Source organism: Bidens hawaiensis, unplaced genomic scaffold (genome assembly GCF_021521415.1).
Source record: "Bidens hawaiensis isolate Kalapana, Puna unplaced genomic scaffold, B.hawaiensis_p1.1 tig00060635_1, whole genome shotgun sequence".
In the NCBI taxonomy this organism is placed as follows: domain Eukaryota; kingdom Viridiplantae; phylum Streptophyta; class Magnoliopsida; order Asterales; family Asteraceae; genus Bidens; species Bidens hawaiensis.
This window is the reverse complement of record NW_027500929.1, coordinates 10,099-32,731: the sequence shown is the minus strand read 5'-3', so window position 1 is coordinate 32,731 and position 22,633 is coordinate 10,099. Positions and strand designations below refer to the sequence as shown.

Genomic DNA, 22,633 nt, shown 5'->3' with positions numbered 1-22,633 from the left:
TTTGCGTTTTTCTGAGCTTTAAAATATAACCTATATGTTTGATTTAACTTTGATTTTCCGATTCTGATCCAACTGCAGTCAAATCTTTTTCAGGGACGAAAAAGTCTTAAGTGTGGGGATGTTTGATGTGTAGTGAAACACACTTACTTTCCTTATGATTTTATTATGGTTTTTATGTTTATTTGTTTATTTTATGAAAGTATTGGGGGCTAAGTGCAATAATTTACAAAGTTTAAATGTTATTTGATAGTTTATGAAAGATGGTGAAAAAAGAGTCAATTTGGAAGATTCTAGAGGACTTGTTGGTCAAGTTTTAAAGATATAACTCAAGGCCCAACCCAAGCCCACAAGTTAGAAGCCTTAAGTAATATTATATGAAGATAATTAAAAGAGTTTTCAGCCATTATTCACCAAGAAAACCCGAAATCAATAAAACCCTAACCTCTTCACAAGGTTGCGATCGGACAGCAGCAGGAAAAGAAAAAAAAAGAAAAAAAAGAGGCTGTTGGCGGCTGTGACGGCTGGAGATCAAGGAGGACATCAAGGAGGATCTTGGTACAGTAGCTAGGCATCTTATACATCCATTAATTCAGCCATAAACCCTAAGTAATTGATCTTAAACTTTGGTTATTGTTCAAGAACCCTAACTTTGTTGAATTGGTCTTTTATTTTGGATTGTTTTGCAAGTAATTGATAGTTTGACTTGTGATTGATCGTGTTTGAATCTTGAATGAGTTTGATTATGTTTATGATGATGTTTATGATGTTTTTCTTAAGTATGCATGGCTGTCCAAAATCTATGAGTAGCTAAACTTGCTTGTTCTACCTAGGATAGATGATTGTTGAGTAGTTTAGACTTGTGTAATGGATTGTTAATGTTCAAGACTTGAATTATTGATGTAAAGTTTAACTAAACCATAAATTAGATTGTGTGATGGCTGTGTTTTATGTTTTATTACTTATAATCCTCTTGCATTAGTTAATTGAATTAGTTTTGATTAATTGATTGCTTGTTAGACTCTTGACTTGGTGTTTAGGGTTTATTTGCGGGGTGTACAACCGTAGGGATAAGTGGGTAATATAAATCATCTAAAATCAGTTAAAATACATCTTCTTTGAGACCGAGAGGTGATAAGAAGTAATATTGTCTCGTTGCTTTTACTTGTTAGAATTAAGACCGCGCGGGAGCGGGTTTTTGTCTTGTCAAGTTTGAGTGTTTATGTGCAATTAGTTGGTTTAATTTGGGTTAAGTTAAATTGTTCCTCGATCCTTGGTGGCATAGTATTTGTCTCCATTAGGATAGTGTGTCGATGAGACCGAGAGGAGAGTCGTCATTTGAACACGTTAATAATTGTTTTTCCGGTTTATTCTTTAAAATCAACTAAAATAAGTTAGAGTTTGTTAGAGAGACTGAGAGGTAATTTGACTTTCTTAAACAAGTTTTAGTTGTGTCATCTTTTATAACCGGTGTCGTAAATATTTTCAATCCATTGTCTTGTTATTTCTATCAACATGATTCATTCCTAGGTAGACGTCTTTATTCATTGAATTTAAACCAAAGTTTTCAAAGTTTTGTTAAAAGTTTTCATTCAGTTAAGTTAAGTAGTTAAATTAAATTCTAAAATAAATCAATTAAATATTTTGGTGAGTCTTGGTTAGAGTTTCGTAATTATAAACGTTTTCACGTGTCTTCGAGTTCGATATCCGGACTTTCTTTATCTGTGCTATACGCGACCGGTACACTTGCCGTTTGTGTGAACTAGGATAGATTGTTTGGTTTTTAAAGCTTAGTTGCGATTTGTGTTTTATTTATATATATATTTTCGCACATCAGGGGTTATTGGACTGCACAAGTCACCATGAACTAACTCCAAAGGTTGTGATGCTCTAAACGAGGATGTAGCCGGAAACGAACGCCTCGTTTGTTTACCCACCAAGCACGATTCACACAACTGATTTTCGTGTTCAACATGTGGTAAACCTCGTACAAGATCCTTCTTAGCCATCGATTTCATTAACTCGAAATTGATGTGCCCAAGTCTTGTGTGCCAACGCCATGCATCATCTTCAATCTTTGATTGCAAACACACAGGAGCTCCAATTTTCATTCGTATTTTGTAGAGTCGGTTTTCAGATCTCTTGACCTTCATGAGTAACCTCCCGTTCTCATCGTACATGGTCAGAAGACCATGTTTCATCCGAATGTCACATCCGGACTCTGTTGCTTGACCGAGAGTTATTATATTATTTTTTAACTCCGGAATATAATAAATCTCGGTTAACAAGTCTTGGTCACCCGATTTTCCTTGGAAAAGAATTGAGCATTTTCCCTTGATTTAAACAAATGACCCATCTCCGAACTTAACCCTCCCAGTTATGTTCGCGTTTAACTCTAAAAAATACGACCGGTTCCCGTCATATGATTACTTGCCCCATTATCCAAATACCATACATCATCTTCGACCCGCTCGGTCTCGTATTTCTTTGGTATTAGGTTTTGTTCATTTAAGAACACAACTTGATGCATATACGCCGCATTATCAAAATTTTCTCGGGCTTCGGTTTGGTTTGCTTCTTGACCCTTTTGAACTCGGTCCGGGCAACCTGATGCAAAGTGACCAAACTTGTCACATCGGTAACATAAAATCTTTGACCGATCTTTCTTCACCTTTGTTTTCCCCCGACTTGATGACCCTTGTTCGGTACTAGGGGTTCGGTATTGGCCGTTAAAACAGCCTCGACCTCCTCGTCCTCACCCCCCATCAGATTCAAAACTTCTATGACTTGATGAATCATATTTACCAAATAAAAGTTTACCTTGGTCACCCCCTTGAATTTCTTCTTCTCGGATTCGCTCCTCATAGGCTCGGAGTCGGCCTACAACATCTTCAAATCCTGTTTTATTGAGATCCAACATTTGCTCAAGCGAAGCAACCATTTGAATATACTTCGATCTTGGGAGACTTTTGAGAAACTTCTTTACCAACCTTGCTTCATCTATAACTTCGCCGAGAGCTGCGGATTTCGAGGCAATGCTCGATAACTTGCCTGCAAAGTTATCTATGGAATCTGACTCGTTCATCTTCATATTGTCAAATTCCATTGACAAGGTTTGGAGACGTGCTTCTCTAACCCGTTCGGCACCTAAGTGTCGGGTTTTAATTGAATCCCACATGGCTTTAGCAGTTTCTTGATCTTCAATTTGCATGATCAAGGTTTTGGGTATGGATTGAAACAACAAGGCCATAGCCATGTCATTTTTGACTTCATCAGAGACACGCGAGTTGATGGTGTCCCAATCTTTGTGAACTCTTAGGCCTACTTTCATCCTCATAGCCCACACGGTATAGTTCGTTGCAGTTAACATTGGACATTGAACGGAAGATGGCCCGTTCTCTTTCCCCTTTGGCGGCGGCGGTGGAGTCGTGTCACCCATGGCTACTCAAACCCAACTTGTTTGAATAAAGTAACAATTGAACGAACTATGTTATCGACAATGACAACAACTTCTTTAGGAGATCAAACCAACTTGTTCGATCAACCACGATAACAACTTCTTCAGGAAATCAAACCAACTTGTTCAATCGAGACACCTTCTTTGTTGGCCGTTAATTATCGCGTTCTTGAACCGAGCTCTGATACCAATTCAAGAATGATAAACGATAATTAACGCACAACTTAGAAATAACCGACTTATATTACAACCAGAAAATATAACTCAAAAAACTTATTACAATAACTTTGGTGGTGATTGTTGTGTTTGTTGTGTTGTTGTTGTGTTGTATCTAACACTAACTTTGTACATCTATTTATACTAGTAACCCAACTTGGTCACCAAGCATAATATGTGATCACCACTCAACTTGGCCACCAAGGTGAACTTGGGCATCAAGGTCAACTTGGTCAACAAGGTGAACTTGGCCACCAAGCATATGGAATGTTTCATAATACCCCTTAGACTTTAACCGACTTGTTAAAACCTCTTAGGCCCGGTTCACCGACTTGTGACCCGGAATAGAAATTAATCCAACAAAAACTCCTTGAAGGGTGAGAGTTAACTCGCCAGAGATATGCGTGAGTGGTGTGTTCCGATTGGCTACCCATACAACTGTCATGTACGCTCTTTTCTTGTACCAAATTCCGACGTAATGGTTTGTGGAGTTGCCCGGGCTGTAGAAACCAAGCTCGAAGGTTTCTTGTGGCGAAACGATTGCTTCATTATATCTAATGGTTTGATTTGCAGATAGTGTGTTTGCAGCATAACAACAGGTTATTGATGCATAAAGTACAACAAGGAAGACAAAGATCAACTTGGTCTCGGTCACTCTTCTCTCCGGCATTAACGTATCGATAACCATAATACAGTTACAATTTTGTAACAAGAACATTTTGATTCATGTCTGAAAACTAGAATCAAAAGTCCATTTAGATGGTCCCGTGCATAATCAATTACTCAATTAGGCATATATTTTCTTGCTTTGAAAGGGAATATATAGTATTTCATTTTCATCCTTTCATAGTCATCATCAGTAGAAATAATTATAAAAGATGTCATCAGTAGATTTAGCACTTTCAGTAATTTTGTAAAAATTTATTGTAAAAAAAACGATTCAGCTTGGGTTGGGTCACAAATAGCAAATAAGTTTTAATAGTCCGATAATTAATCTGTCAACAAGTTTTAATTGTTCAAGCTAATACACACAATAATATTGAAAACTAAGCATTCAAGCAAATATACCAAATAATGTCACTAATAAATAATCTAACAATTAATCTAGCAAATAATCTACTGATAAGATAGAAAGCACTCGAATTACCCAAATTAATTGTTTAAAATCGGCATAAATGATCCAAACTAATTAAGTATTTAGTGGTGGCAGTGTCAAAGTTTAACGGAACAATTGAAATTTAAGAATTGAATTGTATATATAGTATATTAAAAAAATGTTTGGGTACGTGTTAATTCGCATCCTATCTCTAGAAAACGGTCAAAACGTTTAGATTGATTTCTAACGGTCATAACTAGTTATTAAAACTACTAACCGATCCCTAATTAACCTATGGTTGCAAACCTGTTTTGGTTTCGATTTTGTTTTCGGTTTTGACACAGTTAAACGATTAGAGTTTACCCCTATGGATATGAACTATATAGCATATAGACGGTCAGATGGACCCATCAACGAGACTTTCGCAAGTACCTGAACCTTGATGATGGAGATGTTTATGAATTACATATATTTTGAAGTCATGTCTTAAGTGGGCCAGTTTTAACATATATGTATTTAACTTAGGTGTTCTAAAACCATTTTTCTTCTATATGTTTAAACATTTTAAAATTATATATATAAAACCAAATGAAACATATATAAATCTTCGTTGGTAATGAATGGTAATTAGACCATTTTCTTTTGTGCCCGTCTTTCATAGAAAATTGGTCGCGCCCGAGATATCTTTCGGACCACTCGCCTTTGGTGTTGGCGTTTCAACCGGCGGATTATGGCCCTATCCCGTTCAGGTTCTTCGATTCTTGGCTTGATAAACCGGATATTGAGATGATTCTCAAGAATGCCTCGGAAACCTTCGAGTTTAATGGGAACCCTGACTCGTTCTTAATCGAAAAGCTGAAGCTTTTCAAACAGGTGCTTAAAAAATGGATTGGTGAGACGAAGGTTAAAGAAGAGGAATTATGTGTTTGTCTTTCTAAAGAGTTGTCTATCCTAGATGAAGCTTTAGAATCCTCTCCTTTATCCGAAGAACTAAGATCAATGGGTTCATGAAGAATGTATGGCTCGACTTTTAGATTTGGGTTCGCAACGGGTAAAAGACGCGAAACAAAAAGCCCGGGTTAAATGGGCCTCGTTTGGAGACGACAATTCCGCCTACTTTCATGGGATCATTAACGCCAAGAATCTGAAAAACCGATTTCATGGGTTGTATGTTAATGGAGAATGGTGCAACAACCCGAAGTTGGTAAAACGAGAAGCTCTAAAGTTCTTCTCTTCGCGCTTCAAAGAAACTGATCGTAACAGACCTTTCTTAAATTGTCATAATATCAAGAAACTCTCGGATGCAAACGCCTCCTCTTTGGTCACTCCTTTTACCATTTCTGAGATCAAAGCGGCGGTGTGGGATTGCGGGGTTGACCGTGCCCCGGGTCCGGACGGTTTTAACTTCAGATTTATCAAATGGTTCTGGGAGATTATTGGTCCTTGAAAGAATTCAAGGGTGCGGTGCCTCGTTTATCGCCTTAATCCCTAAAGTGTCCGACCCTTACAGTTTCAATGATTTCCGCCCCATTAGTTTAATCGGTTCCTTGAATAAAATTATTTCCAAACTTTTAGCGAGTCGGTTAAAAGCGGTGATTGGTTCTGTGATTTCGGATACCCAATCGGCCTTCGTTAAAGATCGGAACATAATAGATGGGCCGTTGATTATTAATGAAGTGTGTTCATGGCTAAAAAAGAAGAAAGAAAAAGCATTTATTTTCAAGATTGACTTTGAGAAAGCTTTTGATCACCTTAGTTGGGACTTCCTGGATTCGGTCCTATCCCAAATGAACTTTCCCGACAAATGGCGCAGGTGGGTTAGGGGTATCCTATCTTCGGCTCGGTCGTCGGTGTTGGTCAACGGGTCGCCGAGTTTTGAATTCCAATTTTCAAGAGGCATTCGTCAAGGAGATCCCCTTTCCCCTTTTCTGTTTATAATCTCAATGGAAGCTTTGTCATGTATGATATCGTGTGCCAGCGAAAAAGGTATTTTTCATGGTATTCAAACTCCCAACAACGGGCCGTTGCTATCCCATTTGTTCTACGCAGATGACGCCCTTATTATTGGCAAGTGGTCTCAATATAACGTGCTGAACTTGATCCGTTTGTTAAGGTGTTTTTATTTGGTCTCGGGGCTCAAAATCAATTTCAACAAGTCTAATTTATTTGGTATAAAAGTCGATCGTCAGGATATTACAGACGCAGCCAACTCTATTGGTTTTTCTCCTGCCTCGATGCCGTTCAAATATCTCGGTCTCATGGTGGGAGCTAATATGAACCGAATCTCAAATTGGGATGACATTTTGGATACGTTCAATACCAGGCTTTCTAGATGGAAGTCCTCTACTTTGTCGGTCGGGGGTCGCCTAACGTTGTTGAAGTCAGTTATGGAGACCCTGCCGACATACTTTTTCTTGCTTTATAAGGCCCCGGTTAATATTATCGACAAATTGGAGGCTAAACGCAGGAAGTTTTTTTGGGGGGCGATGAGGAGAACAATAAAATTTGTTGGGTCAGTTGGGGAAAAATTACGACTCCGATCGAAGCGGGCGGTTTGGGACTCACGCCTTTACGGGATATAAATACCGCCCTCCTTATGAAATGGTGGTGGAGGTTTAAAACCGAGCAAAATGCGTTTTGGAGAAAAATTATTTTGTCGATACATGGAACAAATCGAACTTTGCCTGTTTTGCCACATTCCAAACATCTCCCTGGAGTGTGGAACACCATTGCAAAGCTGGAAAATTACCTTGTTTCCTCTAACATCAATCTATCCAATCTTATCACAGGTAAAATTGGAGACGGGAAAAATATACGGTTTTGGGTTGATTGTTGGGTCGCGCCACAACCGCTCAAACTCCAGTTCCCGAATCTGTTTTCTATAGAACGTCACAAGAACAGGATGGTTGCGGAATATTTTAACGGGCAAAACCAACCGTGGTTTTGGAAGTGGAAAAAACGAAACTTAAATGTTATTGAAACGGCTGAATTCACAGATTTGAACAATCTTTTAAGGCAGGTTGAGCTTTCAGATGTTAAAGACAATTGGGTTTGGCTTGGGGACCCTTCGGGCACGTTCACGGTGGCTTCCATGAAGACAACCTTGTTTAAAGTCTATCGTCATTCTGGCTCGTTTGTGTTACCTTGGAACAATTGGGTGCCAAAGAAATTAAATATTTTCATGTGGAAGGCAGCAATGGATAGACTGGCTACTAAAGAGGCCCTTTCTTTCAGAAACATACCTGTTGGTTCGATTGGCTGTGATTTGTGTGGTGAAGGTGTTGAGACCTCCTGCCATCTTTTTACTCCGTGCCCCCTGGCAATGGCAGTTTGGAATGCTATTAGCTCTTGGTGTCGGACACCTCCAATCTATGCTCACTCTATTAGGGACCTTCTCAATCTTCACACCACGACCCTGTTGTGTTACAAAAAGAAAAAGGTTCTCCTAGGCATCATTGTTACGGCTTGTTGGTGTATTTGGAAGGCGAGGAACGATGTCATTTTTTCAAGGAGCTCGTTTAACCTCTTAAAAGTAATAGAGAACATCAAGTCCTTGGCATATCTTTGGATAAAAAATAGATCGTCTTTCAAATCTTTGTCTTGGAATGATTGGTGTAATTTTTCTTTTTAAGTTGTACTTTCTTGGTTTAGCCTCTAGCAACTTGCTAGTTGTGCCTTTTTAATGAAAGTTACCGTTTGAAAAAAAAAAAACTAATGCCAACTTTGTAGGACTTGAATCTGCACCACTATGGTAGGATTTATACTTAATGTCACTAGGAGAAGAGGCCATTAACTTGGTTCCTGTTATCTGAAATTACTCTTAATAAAATTTAAAGTTTTATATACGTTATGGAAATAAATGAATAGAGTCAAAGTTCAATATGATTTGTATAATATGTAATTTAACCGTTAGGAAATAAATATAATTATATTATATACCACACAATCTCTTCAATAGGATTGTCGCACAAGCATGTTTACACAAGATGTATAAATAGTTAGTAATCAAGAATCTCTCGTCATGACAAAATGAAGCATATGAAATAGCTTAATCAGGCATAGTTGCAGAGACCGTATATGCAATAACCGCCGGGCATGCACTTGTTACCACACGACCCACAATGCCGTTTGTCATAAGCCAGATTCACACACGACCCTCCGCAACATGAGTTTGTAAACTTGCACTTGTTCTTGCATGCGCCACAGTTATGTTTATCCTCACTCAAATCCATACACTTATTGTTACAACAAGTCGAGTTTTTGCCTTCTAAGATGTAGCAAATCTCGTCATCTTTCTTGCAGTGGTCTGCCGCCCGAGGGTTTTTGTTTTCAGCTAGGAACCGACTTACCCGCTTAGGAAATGGTTTCACATGTCGTGATTCAATCAGTGTTTTTTCACAAGTGTCACCTATGCAGATGATTGTGAGCGTGATGGCTACAACCACCAAGAAGAGTACTTTGACAATCTTGGACATTTTGGTGACAGAAGGTATAAATCTTGTAATGATTTTAGGTGACAGAACATTTGGGATTTGAATGAGTTATGGGGGCTTTCGGTGAATTGGTTATATAGGGTGGCTTGTGGTGTGGCCGGTGGGGTTGACCCAGAGAACCAGGGTAGGGTGTGTGGTTGTCTTGCCATGCACTCTTTCAAAACAAAAGGATGCCTCAAATGAGGTGCATCTGTGTTGATTAGGGCACGCTCTCTAGTCTCTAGTATTACAATTAGTCAACTGCATATATAAAATTGGGCCATATAGCGTAGACATGTATTAAGGTGGCTGAAAATGAATAAAAGATAAATATATTACCAAAATTATTAGGTCAAAATACATTACTTAGAAACCAAGCTCGATTACCAATGAGGTTTTGAAGGACCAGGGGTTGCGAGATATTGGGTTCAAGTCTCTCAAATGACCGAAATTCAACATTCAAAAAGAAAGAAACCAAGCTCGATTAGCTAGTAGTTTTTCAAACATATGCTTGGCTCGCCTCATTTATCGATTATACTATCATAACTATTTTCTACATAACATAATATACATTATACAATCGTTTTTTATGACATAATAATAATAATAATAATAATAATAATAATATTATTATTATTATTATTATTATTATTATGTAAAAATATATATTTATCATAATAAAAGAATATATAGGGTCGTGAGACTAGTCAAGCTCGATATCTATAGCTCAGGCCGACATCGTTTTAGCTCAGTATGATTCAAGGCTTCACCAAGCCGATCTCGAGTTAGCGGCTAATCTCGTTTACACCCCGGCTAGAATAAAAATTAACTGGGAATCAACTAACTATATAAAGGAATTTACTATTGTCAAAATATGAACCCTACTTTGTTAGTTCTAGTAGTAATATTACATGGTGACTTATCTACCGCAGCTTGTTTTCTTTCTTTGATTTTCTGTTCTCGGCTGCGACTACGCTTGTTGAAATATGAAATTTTCGATTAAGCTGTTTAGGTCGCCTTGTTTTTCTATTGAATCCTCTTACACATATTGAACCTGCAATAATATTTACCAAACTATATATCAATACCACTAGTACAAAGCTACAGTTTTAATTTTACGCGTTAGAAATAAATCTAAACAAACAAAAGAAGTTTTGGCTTCATACCTCTCCAAAACAAGCGTTGAATGGCACCGGTTGATAGGGCTGACAAAATGCAGAGTTAGTATTATGTACGGCTTATAAAAATATTCAAAATTTGGAAAAATGAAAATGCGTTAAAAACACACCCTTAAAAATTGATGTTGCAGATGACCCGCAACCTAATTCCCGTAATGGCAAATTACATAGCTGACGTCTTGGAACATCCATTGGAACATGACTAGTTTCATCATCAGCAAATACCTAAATAATAATATGTAATTGGTCAGACAGGTAAATAGGAAAAAAAAACAAAAATGTTGTAACCATTATGATTTATTGCCACAATAATTACCGACTTTGACCCGTTAAACTTAGAGAAAAGTACACATACCTCGTTAACCTGAAAATATGTTCCATTAAGGGGAAATGATCCTCTATTTGCAGTTCGACAAGGGATCTGTTGATGCATAATTTTAGTAAAAAGATCATACAAATTCATAACTAGCATTATAGTATATGATTTATGACTTTTGTTACCAAGACAGTTGCTTTAACGGTTTCCTCTAGATTATTATTAGCTGCTACGCATGCTCTGTTTTCTGTATATTCTAACGAGTTGGTAACTTCACCTGTTTTCGATAGTCAATATAAGAACTCATAATAAATATATAACAATTTTGAGCAATTGAATTTAATACCTGTAAACCATACAGCAAGAAGGTAAGGCGTCGGATCATTAGGGTCCCGCTCTTCAAACTATACATTCATAAATAGCATATTAGGCGGAGATTCAAATATCTTTGACTCATAAAATACTACAATTATAAATAGCATGTTAGCCAGGGATCCATATATCTTTGATTCATAAAATACTACAATTCCTGGGGTTGACTGTTGACCCCAAAAACGAAAATTTTCCTTTTCGAAAAGGTTCGTTGCATAGTCAACTATAGGTGGCAAAATTGGTGTGTTAGGAAACGAGTTAAATCAGTAGACCAGTAAAGAAACCAAATATTCACTGAATCGTTCGGCAGGAAGTTCATTATTTAATAAACGAATGAACATAAAAACATTTTTTTGTTAATCTAGTTAAACGAAACGAATACATGTCTCATTCATTCATTTATGTTCGTGAACGTTTGTGCCATCATATTTGCTTTTGTTTATGTTTGTTTGATAAACAAAAGAACATGAACACAAATTTTTTGTTTTAGCTCAGTTATGTCCGTTCATCTATGTTCAATTATATTCGTTCATTTACATTCATCAACCGTTCATTTATACTATTAACGATCAATCAGAAATGAACACGAACACATTCATCTTCATAACAAGCATCAAAAAGAAAACTCTGTTCGTTTAACTGTTCTTGTTCGATCGTTTGTTCGGTTAAAGTTAAATGAACAAACAGGAACATGCTGCATTTGTGTTTGTTCGGTTCGTTTGCAGACCTACAAATCAGGGAACGTGGTTCTGCTCTAATAGGATTAGGTTAACCCGAACCACTGTTCAATATTTTTGTAAATTTACGAGTAATGTCAAATATGATCAATGCAATTATATTATTTCCATAATAATCTAACTTTTTGAATAAAATGATTTAGAAGTTTTTGTGCATTAAAAATAAGCGTACCCCAGCCAAACAGGGATGGAAATCCGGGAGCTCATATCTGCATTAACAAAAATTAACAAACAGATTAATCTATGCTCACAATAAAAACAGCAAAACAGAGGTTATTAAAATAACATACACAAGGTGCATAGTCCTCGATTTGGCTACAAATTTCTTTGGTGGCACACGAATGTTTTCAGCTTCTGCTGAGAAAGCAATTACAGCTTTTGACACATCAGCATCTGGGATCGGAGTCTTATTTGTGTCCATAGTTTCTTTTAAAGTTTCCCTGAACTCTTCAGTGTTAAGTCTGATAGTTGGGATTTCCTCATCGTCAGACTCGCACCATAAATCTTCAATGTCGCCTATAATTGATTCTACTTCAGGCTCGGGAGATGGTGGAACTTCAATTATGGGTTCACAGGTTTGACTTTGGTCTTCATAACTTGGATCCGAGTTGTTGACTTCTAGGTCAGATGATGGGGGAACTTCAATCATGGGTTCACAGGTTTGACTTTGATCTTGATAACTTGAACCCGAGCTGTTGATTTTTTGGTCAATGGATGATGGCGATTGACTCAATGAATGGTTTGGTTCATTGACTTCAATTATGGGTTCGCAGGTTTGACTTTGACCTTGATAACTTGAACCCGAGTTGTTGATTTTTAGGTCAATGGATGATGTCAGTTGACCCATTGAATGGTTTTGTTCATTTCCAGCTGGGATGATTGAAGTCACATTACTACTTTCTTTTGTTCCAGGAAGCGCGAGCCTACCACTACATTAAAAACTTTATATCATCAACAGCTTAAAAATAGTTCAAACATAAGTACAAATAATTTCTTTTAATGTTATCTAGTTATCAATGAAAGTTTAGTACAAACCTAGCAAATGCACTTGCATAATGCCTGCACTCTGCTCTCATTGGGCATGCATTGCAATTTGGTTTTATCTTGGTACAAAATACCTATAAATGTAAAGATAATAAACTTCAAATAAAACTGAAAGAAATGTATGATGGAAATAATGAGATGGGTAAAAGAATCAAACCTTTCCAAATGTGATCAACTGGTAGTGTAGCTCGTATCTGTATACAACATAAGTATTGAAATAAGATTCTTAACAAATACATTGTTATGAATAATGCTAAAAGTCATGATATAGGTGATGGTCAAAAAAGATTAAACTTTAACTTCAAAATGTGTAAGTATGTTATTGTATTATGAAGAATAAGGCACGTAACTGAAAAATAAGAGGTAAGAAATCTATGTCAAATTTTTATCTAACAAGTAATAGGTTTGACTTCCCAAACTTTTGGCTGTACAATACGTATGCAAACTGAAAGGAAGTCAAACTTTAAGTTACTTGATTGTATAATATGTATGCAAACTGAAAACTGACTGAGCAAGCAGAAAGATAAACTTTACAATGTTTTTTGATCAAGGGTGCATAGTCTCGGGTATAGGTATTTCTGAATGTTGTCCACCATAGGATACCTGAAATAATTGTGACATTTTGATTCAAGAGTAAAGAAGGTAAATAACAATATAAGAAATATAACTATATCTTGAAACTTACGCATTCAAAAGGTGGATTTGAACCGAATCGGGGAGGGGTTGCAGCGGGACCCACCCAAGACGTGTCGCTACACGGCCAACATTTGTGTCAACCTTTCACAAACAAAACAGAAAACATTGAAACGAAAAAGAATATATTAAAAATACAAATAGAATTAGTGAATCTCAAAACCCTTACTGGAAAAGCATTATGATGTAGAGTTAAAAGCCGTACACACTCCACACTTTTCAAACCGAGCCCCTGTATGCTCAATAAGAATTCTCTACAAACATAAAAATTATTAAACTCAATCTTCAGTAAATAATAAACCTTAAAAGATTAGTTTGATGAATATAGTTAATTGAATCGCTTACTTTGCAGTATCTGGTGGAACATCTCTTAACCACTCAAGATCAAGAGTATCATGGTCTTCATACATTCTATCTAAAAATTCCTGCCAAAAAGTCAAAAACAAAAGTCAAACTTTGTACAAATTGCTAACCGTTCTAAACAAGATACCATTATTTACATTATTTCATTACTATTTAAATGAAGTTACATACTTTAATCCGTCCTGCTATCACATTATGCATCCCTCGGTCTTCAATGATTTTTGCAATTTCCTCAGGTGGAGAACACCTAACTGCTTCCCAGTCAACTATATCCCTGTAATTCACATTGGTTTCTTTTTCTCCATTTTTGCAGTAAGTTTTTCTAATTTCGTCCCAGTTACGTTTGGGTATTTGCTTTTTCTCTTTTTTGTTTTTCGTTTTTCCCTTTGGTTTATTTTCTAAAGTTGTTTCTGCATACTTGATATTGTTTGCTGAAACTACTCCTTGCTCAGTAGTAACTTCAGATTGGGGACTGCAAATTGGAGTGGTGGCTTTTGGTCCCTCTACAGGTTTTGACTTTTGTTGACCCGTGAATTCACCTTCTGAAGTCTCAAATAAACTCACATTCAAATCAAATGCAATAGCAGAAGGTTTGTTTTCACTTAGAGATGATTCTGATTCATCAATGTCAACCCTACAAAACTGTGTGAGATAGTTCACCTCCTCTGCTTCTAGAAACTTCCGGAAGGTATCAGAATTTTCATTGGCACATGGCTTATCTTGAACCAGAAGTTGATTTTGGTTAGGTTCCACTGTCGGAGTCACATCGCTGGCGTCAGCATATGAAGCACTCATATCTTGTTCCATTTCAGTATTCTTATCTTGAGCCTGAAGTGGATTTTGGTTAGGTTCCACCATTGGAGCCACATCGTTAATATCAGCATATGAAGCACTCACATCATGTTCCATTTCATTGTTATTATCTTGAGCCAGAAGCGGATTTTTGTCAGTTTCCACAGTTGGAGTCGCTTCACTGACATCAGCATATAAAGCATTCAAATCTTGTTCCATTTCAATATTCTTATCTTGAACCTTAAGTGGATCTTGGTTAGATTCCATGGTTGGAGTCGCATCACTGGCACCAGCATATGAAGCACTCATATCTTGTTCCATTTCAGCATTCATATCTTGAGCCTGAAGTGGATTTTGGTTAGGTTGAACAGTTGGAATCGCATCGCTGACATCAGCATACGAAGCACTCATATCTTGTTTCGTTTCGTTATTCTTATCTTGAACCTGAAGTGGATTTTGGTTAGGTTCCACAGTTGGAGTCGCATCACTGCCATCAGCATATGAAGCACTCACATCATGTTCCATTTCATTAATCTTAGAACACCCTTCACAAATTTGTGTATTGCTTGCAACTGATTCTTGCCTATTTGGGACTTCGAAGTCATTATCAACTTCTTTGCTTCTGTAATAAGCAGGAAATCTGGCTGCTACAGACATGAAAGCAGAGCTGCAAAGAAAGATTATTTACAGAATAAATATGGAATCACATTTGAAATTTATGGCATGAAGATATACAATGTATGTACCTTGAAAGATGGTCCGATACGTTTTGAGTTAAATAAACTCCAACCACCGAGTCGGTAACCGAACCCTTCCAAGGCGAGAAACGCCTGTTACCTGTGATAGATATGCTTAAGTCAGCAGATGCTTTTTCAAGTGAAAATATTGAGCAAAAAGGGTAAATAATGAAATCACTTCATGTGTATGCTAAATTTAATGATGATTCAATATACCTTGGATAAGATGCATTTTAGCTATAAACGAGTCAACTCGTCCACGAAAGATATTTCTCTGAGTTTCCCACCATTCTTCCTTATTTTTATCCGTTTCTTCAACCGGTTCACTACCATCATTCTCCATCAGCAGTTTCCAAACTCTTAATGTCTCGGTGTCAAGATCCACTTTGGGAATATTTTTACGCTTCTTGGGAGGAATCTTTACAAGGGCCCCACTGACATTCCGAGCCCGTACCATGAGTTCTTTGCATTGATCTTTAATGTCCAAACTCGCCATCTTCCATATTAAATGCTCCACTTCGCTTGCATTAAATTCATTCAAATCTGCGTCAATCATGAAAAAAGACATAATGAGTGACCTAATAACTAGCAATATAGAACTTACCTTATCTACCTTTTCTGGTATACAAGATATCTTGGTGCTGAGGTGGCAAACTTTGACTTCCATACACTGCAACCTCTTGTAGTTGAAACCAGTTCATGTTACCAAAATAGTTATCAAACCGTGGGAAATCCTGATGCGGTGAGGTAAAACTCTTAATTCTTTGTACGGGAATATCATACAGCGGGAGGTGTTCTGTAATGTCAAGAAAGTTTTCCTCTTGACAAAGAAGATCATTTTCAAGATCATAAGGAAAGTTTGCAATATTTTCATTGAAACGAGTGTGCATTATAAGGTCATTTTCAAGATCATAAGGAAAGTTTGCAATATTTTCATTGAATCGAGTGTGCATTATGGATCGTTTCCTTCTTGTCTGCCAAAACAAACTAAGAAATTCATCTGTGAAAAAATGGGATTTCACCGCTGCTTTCTTGCCTTTGGATTTATTAACCCTATTTTGTACATTTTTCCTTTGTGTGACTTTTTGAGATCTTTCCACAAGATTCTTGCGAAGTTCATCAGCTATGATGTACCACTGATTTACCTTTGTAGACACTTTCTTCCTCATTGTCCTATATTTCTTGAACAGTTTTGGAAAAACAGGCCCGCATTTTCTGCTATTATATAAACATTGATTTCCTCCACTAAACGACCGCCTATATACCAGCAGTGTAGGGGTTGTAGAAACGGGGCTGGTTGAGTTTGAACTGCTTTTCTTTCGGCGGTGATAGAAGTGAACATATTTTCTACCGTATTTATCAACTTGTTCTTGATTTCTTGTTACACAAATATCTTGCTCGTGTTGTTCTTCATTATTATCAATTACCAGATTGTCAGAAGCTTTAGGGCGTTTGTTTTGAAACTTACTCCTCCTTGGCGTATATCTCTTGGAAGTAACAATCTTACCACGAAAACAATCAAATTTTTCAAAATCAAAACCGAGTGTCAGAGGTTGTTCATGTGATTTTGATTCTTTAACAACCGAATGGTGGTCAAAATCCAAGAAACGCTTGCTATGAACGAACAACTGTAGCCCTAGAAGCTTCTTGAGCATCTTGGCCAACGTGTTCAACGCCAAAGCTGGTAGACTTTAGAGTACAATTGGTTGAGTTTCTTGATGGCATCCTCCTCTCTTGTACCCGATTTGGAGTTGAAGGTTTTGGAGTCTTTGATCTCGGGGTCGCCCGTGGAGTTTGAACCTTTGGGACCTTTTTAGGTTTGCTATCGTCATATATTTTAGGCCTGTGTTTTTTCACTCGAGGCCTTTGACTCGGCTTTTTGTTAATGTCATTCCTATTATTACGCCTTTTTAGGGTCTCTTTTGTCTTGGATGGTGTTGGAATTGAGCCAATACCATCTCGTGACTTATCAACATCACGAGCCTTATTATTGTCATGCTCTGAAGGAAAAACTTTGACTGTCTCATCTTGTACATAGCTTGAGTCATCTGCACCAACCAAAAAAAACAAACTGTTAGAGCTTGGTGCTAAAAGAACAAGTAAACCATATACTGACGTTGAAAATACTATGTTTTAAATCTCAAACGTCGAAAAGGAAACCGGTCAACAGATGGCTAGTCAACTGTCAACATACCAAATCAAGTCCAAAAGCACAAACCACCCTTATTCACACACCAAAACCTTAAAAAGTAAAGACAGCTTACCATGAACCGTCGTAGTACCTTTAGGTTCCGTTCCAGCCACACCCAAACCAGCTTCAAGCTCATCAAGAATGCCAACTGGAAATTCACACATCTCATTCACTACACACTTTTGCGTGTATCCACGCATGCTATCAAAACCATCCGTACACGGAAATTCCCCATTCATATTTTCCTTCCCAGTCCCTCGTTCAGAAGTCAATGCCGGCTTTCCTGGTGTTAACGGTATCCAAACAGCGTCACTTTCCATCGAACTACCTGTTTCCATTACACCAATCATTTACATATGTTACAAACCCTAATTACTAAAAACAATGTCAACTTATCAAATTCAACGACTACAAGATGTCTACACCTTTCAAATGCACCAAATTCAAACACATGACTAAGCAAAAATGAACTCAAACAGAAAACACACAGATTTGAATTGAAAATTCACGATTTCAACAAAATCGAAGCTACATAAAACCAACCCGAACCTGCTATACAACCGAACCAAAATTAACCATCAAATAACCCTAACTTACAGCTAATTTACACTAAAATCAATTCGATTGTGTGAAACATAATCAATACGATGACGTAACAAAGAAACAAATCCTGCATATATACTACAAACCCTAACTACTGAAAACAATGTCAGCTTATCAATAACATTTAAAGACTACACATTGTCTGGACGTTCCAATTGTATCAAATTTAAACACATAACTAAACAAAAACAAACTTAAAACAGAAAACATGCAGACTTGAGTTGAAAATCCATGATTTCAACAAAATCAAAGCTACATTAAACCAATTCAAACCTGCTGAATGAACAAAGCAAAATTAAACATCCAGTAACCCTATCTTACAGCTAATACACTAAAATCAATCCGATGACAAAACGAATCCTGTATAAATGTTAGTAACCCTAATTACTAAAAACAATGTGATTAATAACAGTTAAACAGCAAATTCACACATAACCCTAATTTACACCTAATTCACCCAAAATCCAAGCCACATAACACCAATTCAAACCTCCTACACAACCAAACCTCAAATAACCCTAACTTAGAGCTAATTCGAACAAATTAACACTAAAATCAAGTGAATTGAGTAACAAACAAATTAACAAACTAACAATGCGTAAGTCTAGTTAGGGTTTATATACTTACAGTTATTATTGTTGAAGCTAGGGTTGGTTTGTTTACTGAGAGGCTGCTACCATTATTCTTCAGTTGCAGACTAACTTGTTAAGAAATTTAGGGAAAATAATAATAAGAATATAATAATAATAATGATGATGAAATAAATATAAAGTAAAACCGTCAACGGTGTTGAGTTCATGACTTCATCTCTGCGAGTTTAACGGTTAATATTATTATTTACACCCCTCATGTTATATGAGTTGGCTGTTTTGGAAATGACACGTGGGTGTACAAGTTGTATGGTTAATGAATGTGCCTTTGCTTTAATTAATGACAACTTATATGGTTAATGAATGTGGTTTAAAAGAAATATATATGGTTAATGAATTTGTATATGGTTTGATTAATAATAAATGTGTGGTTTAAAAGAAATATATATGGTTAATGAATTTGTATATGGTTTGATTAATAATAAATGTTTTGTAGGGAGATTTGGGTAGAGGAGGGTAATTTAGGCCTAATCTTCAATATAATTATTTTAGAATTATATTTTTTATATCTCTATCTATAATATATATAAACGAAAACATAAAAATCTTACGTGTCGTGATGTGGTCGCTCCCCCTTTTTTTGGAGTCATCAGATTTGCTTGATTTTTAAATTGAGGTTTCTCATGCATTTGACCCGAATTCATGGGTATGAGTCTTACCAAACCCAGATATTCCTTAAACGGGTTATAACATCTCATTAAATAAAAAAAATATTCTCACCAAATTATTGATGTAAAAATTCTATAAAATAGGATATACTAAAAATTAATATCTTCTTTATTTTAAAAAAGATATATATATTATTTAAATTAAAAAAACCAATTTTATAGTATGTAAACTAAATGGGTCTTGTGTCTCATCAAACCATAAATATATTATTAACTTTCATAAATATTATTTATAATTAAAAAAAACAATTTTATAGTAAAAAAATAAACGGGTCTTGGGTTTCATCAAAACCATATAGCTTTTAAAACCAGGTTATAACATCTCATTTATTTGTGAAACAATTTATCATCAAACCATAACTATATTATTAACTTTCATACAATAAAAAAATATAAATTCAAAAAATAAATAAATATTAGAACAAACAATATAAAATAACCCCCGTAATACGGGGGATAAAAACTAGTTATATATAAAGCATGAGTTAGGGACCTTTTAAATTTTAAGAGGTACCTAACTTGTTGCTTATTGTACAACATACTATGCATATATTTAAGAAATTTTAAGGGTAATGTTGTCTTTATAGCACAACATGCACGGTTAATTTAGTTTCTTACATAATAGTCAATTTTGATCCTCTAACTTTAGTCAAATTTTGTTAATTTATAAAATAATTACACATTTACCCCTTACTTAAAATAAACTATCTCCACGACTTTTAAACGCCCATAACTTTTTCACACGTTAATATTTTTTAAGAAAATTATTTTATAAAAACGAGCATTTTATTCTCTTTAATTTGAGTATGATATTACTAGAGTTTATTAATTTCAAAAAATTAAAATTTATGTGATTACTGGTTTGTAAAGACAACGGGTCAGGTTGGGCGGTTTGAATCATGGGGTCAAAATGAATTAGAGTCGGGAAATGTCAATACAATAGCTGGTTAATTTGGTTCGGGTCGGGATGGGTTCAGGTCGAAAGGGGTCATGTCAAAAGGGTATCGTGTCGAAACAGGTTTCGAGTTAAAACGATGTTTGGTCCAGATGGGTTTCGGGTCAAAACAGGTTAGTTCAAAAATCGATTTATTTAAAATTGTTGTACATATTGGGCATCAGTTCTGTGATTACATTGTTTACACGTACCAGACCCGATAAACAGGTTTCAACACCACGTAACGAGCGTTACCCAACCTTGGTAAGCGCCCAACAGGCCAAAACCACGTAACGCACAAGTAATCAACGTGAGTTACACAAATGATGTCGGTTAAGCATGTTAATGCATGTAACATGCATTTAGGTGCCGATTAGTTTTCAACTGTCAGTTACAGACGTACTGGCTTTGCACTTGTTACGCGTCCAATTTCAAGTTACAAACGCACCGTCATCGGGTTTGCGCACGTACTCCGCTGCATAGCGCGGGCACCTGACTAGTTACTATTAAAATGAAAAGAAACTAATGGTTAAATATAGGTAGGGATGACAATGAGTCAGGTTTGGGACGGGTTTATGCAATCCCAAACCCGTCGGATTTTTGTCGGATAATTACCCGTCTGTATCGGGCAAACCTATCGGGTTTCGGGTACCCGTCGGGTATGCCCAACTAAAAGCCCATCGGGTATCTATCGAGTTTAACAAATTATAACTAATTGATTATAACAAATGAACAATGATATTTAGTGTAACATCTCTCAAATAATTGTTTAAACAAGTTTCATATAGATTTATGTATGTTGATTGATTTTCTTTATTTTTTGTTATGCTGAGGTATCCACTTAGAAACAATTTAGAAACAACAACAATAATAATAAGTTTATGTCGGGTATATAATCGGTTAAGTATGTTAATGTTATCAGGTTGGGTAACCGGGTATTTTAGAAATCCTAAACCCGTCCTAAACCCTAATGAGATGGGTTTTACCCGTCCCAATTATGTCGGGTTTCGGATATTTCCTTCGGGTTTGAGTTTCATTTTCATCCCTAAATATAGGTAATTAGGGAGTGGAATTTTTTAAAATGGTGTTTTTGCTTAAGTAGTTTAAGAAAGATTATGAAGATGCCATGAGGCGCTCTTAGAATTAATGGCATTTTGGTCTTAAAGTTCAAAGTTTCATCCGCTTGTTTTCTTAAAATCAGTGTTGTAAAAGTCGGATTCCAAGGCATTGGAATCGGCGATTCCAAGGTCCTCGGACATTAACCTTGTCGCCTTTTCCTAACTCGGCCACCATTACTCCCCAAGGTCCAACTCGATCAAAAGTCGGAGTACTCGAGATTACTCGGCCTCCAAGGTCAACTTGGCCACAATTTTTTAATTTTTTTAATTTATTTTTTTATTTTTTATTTTTAATAAAAATTATAAATAACAACAAACATGAATTTTTTGAATTATGTTTTTCTTTCATATGAATTATGCTTATTTTGACATGAATTATGCTTATCTTAACATATATATAATATCAAATAATTATCTAAAGTTATATTTATCATGTCCGAGTACAAGCCGAGTACTCCGATTACTCCCTACAAGGGGTCAACCGCCTGGGGACCGTCTAGCGAGTTTTACAACATTGCTTAAAATACAACAAAAAACATATACAAAGAATCTAGTGAAAGAAAATCTAGTACAAAAAGGCTAGTAAAAAATTCAATACAAAAATTAAGTACAAAAAGTCCAGTACATAAAATCCAACACAAAAAAATATAGCAAAAACTTCAATACAAAAGTTTCAGCATAAAAATTAGTAAAAAAAAACCTAGTACAGTTATGTTCCACTTTTTGTGTTTTTTTAATTATTATGTTTTATATAAAAAATATGGTAATCAAACTAAAGATAAATAATTGCTCGATTTTATGGTAACATTTTTTAAAAAAATTGTCATGTAAAAGAGTTATAGATGTTTAAAAAAGTTGGGGAACTTGAAAAAAGCCTGATAATAATGACTATATGTAAAATAACTTTCATTATCTCTTTTTTTCCCTACACTTTGATTTCGACCATTGATTAGAAAAAATGAAATGTGAAGTTATATTTGATCCTTTTGTAAGTAATTA

The 22,633-nt window shown here is 36.0% G+C and overlaps 2 protein-coding genes across 2 annotated transcripts; both read right to left on the bottom strand.

Annotated features, from left to right (window-relative positions):
• Positions 1-10,031: 10,031 nt before the first annotated feature.
• On the bottom strand, positions 10,032-15,927 carry LOC143603091 (transcriptional activator DEMETER-like). Its single transcript, XM_077080002.1, has 17 exons — positions 15,687-15,927; positions 15,480-15,570; positions 14,113-15,400; positions 13,924-14,003; positions 13,748-13,832; positions 13,571-13,662; positions 13,420-13,488; positions 13,043-13,079; positions 12,877-12,959; positions 12,132-12,770; positions 12,014-12,050; positions 11,079-11,136; positions 10,918-11,009; positions 10,772-10,837; positions 10,527-10,641; positions 10,405-10,443; positions 10,032-10,292 (listed from the first exon to the last, which is right to left on the bottom strand). The coding sequence occupies exons 1-17, from the start codon at positions 15,925-15,927 to the stop codon at positions 10,162-10,164; spliced, it is 3,243 nt and encodes a 1,080-aa protein (XP_076936117.1). The 3' UTR covers positions 10,032-10,161.
• Positions 15,928-17,084: 1,157 nt separating this feature from the next.
• LOC143603090 (uncharacterized) lies at positions 17,085-19,261 on the bottom strand. Its single transcript, XM_077080001.1, has 3 exons — positions 18,888-19,261; positions 17,735-17,985; positions 17,085-17,518 (listed from the first exon to the last, which is right to left on the bottom strand). Exons 2-3 carry the CDS (start codon positions 17,979-17,981, stop codon positions 17,085-17,087), a joined length of 681 nt encoding a protein of 226 aa, XP_076936116.1. The 5' UTR covers positions 17,982-17,985; positions 18,888-19,261.
• Between the last annotated feature and the right edge of the window lie 3,372 nt (positions 19,262-22,633).

What these genes read in the sequence shown, in the direction of transcription:
- LOC143603091 (XM_077080002.1), bottom strand. Translation starts at nt 15,927, where the DNA reads ATGGTACGGGCTCGGAATGTCAGTGGGGCCCTTGTAAAGATTCCTCCC. An exon ending in GTATCGGACCATCTTTCAAG is followed by an intron (nt 15,401 to 15,479) that starts GTACATACATTG and finishes CTTTCTTTGCAG; the next exon opens with CTCTGCTTTCATGTCTGTAG. An exon ending in TCCATCCCTGTTTGGCTGGG is followed by an intron (nt 11,137 to 12,013) that starts GTACGCTTATTT and finishes ATGAATGTATAG; the next exon opens with TTTGAAGAGCGGGACCCTAA.
- LOC143603090 (XM_077080001.1), bottom strand. Translation starts at nt 17,981, where the DNA reads ATGGAAAGTGACGCTGTTTGGATACCGTTAACACCAGGAAAGCCGGCA. An exon ending in AGGTACTACGACGGTTCATG is followed by an intron (nt 17,519 to 17,734) that starts GTAAGCTGTCTT and finishes TGGTTGGTGCAG; the next exon opens with ATGACTCAAGCTATGTACAA.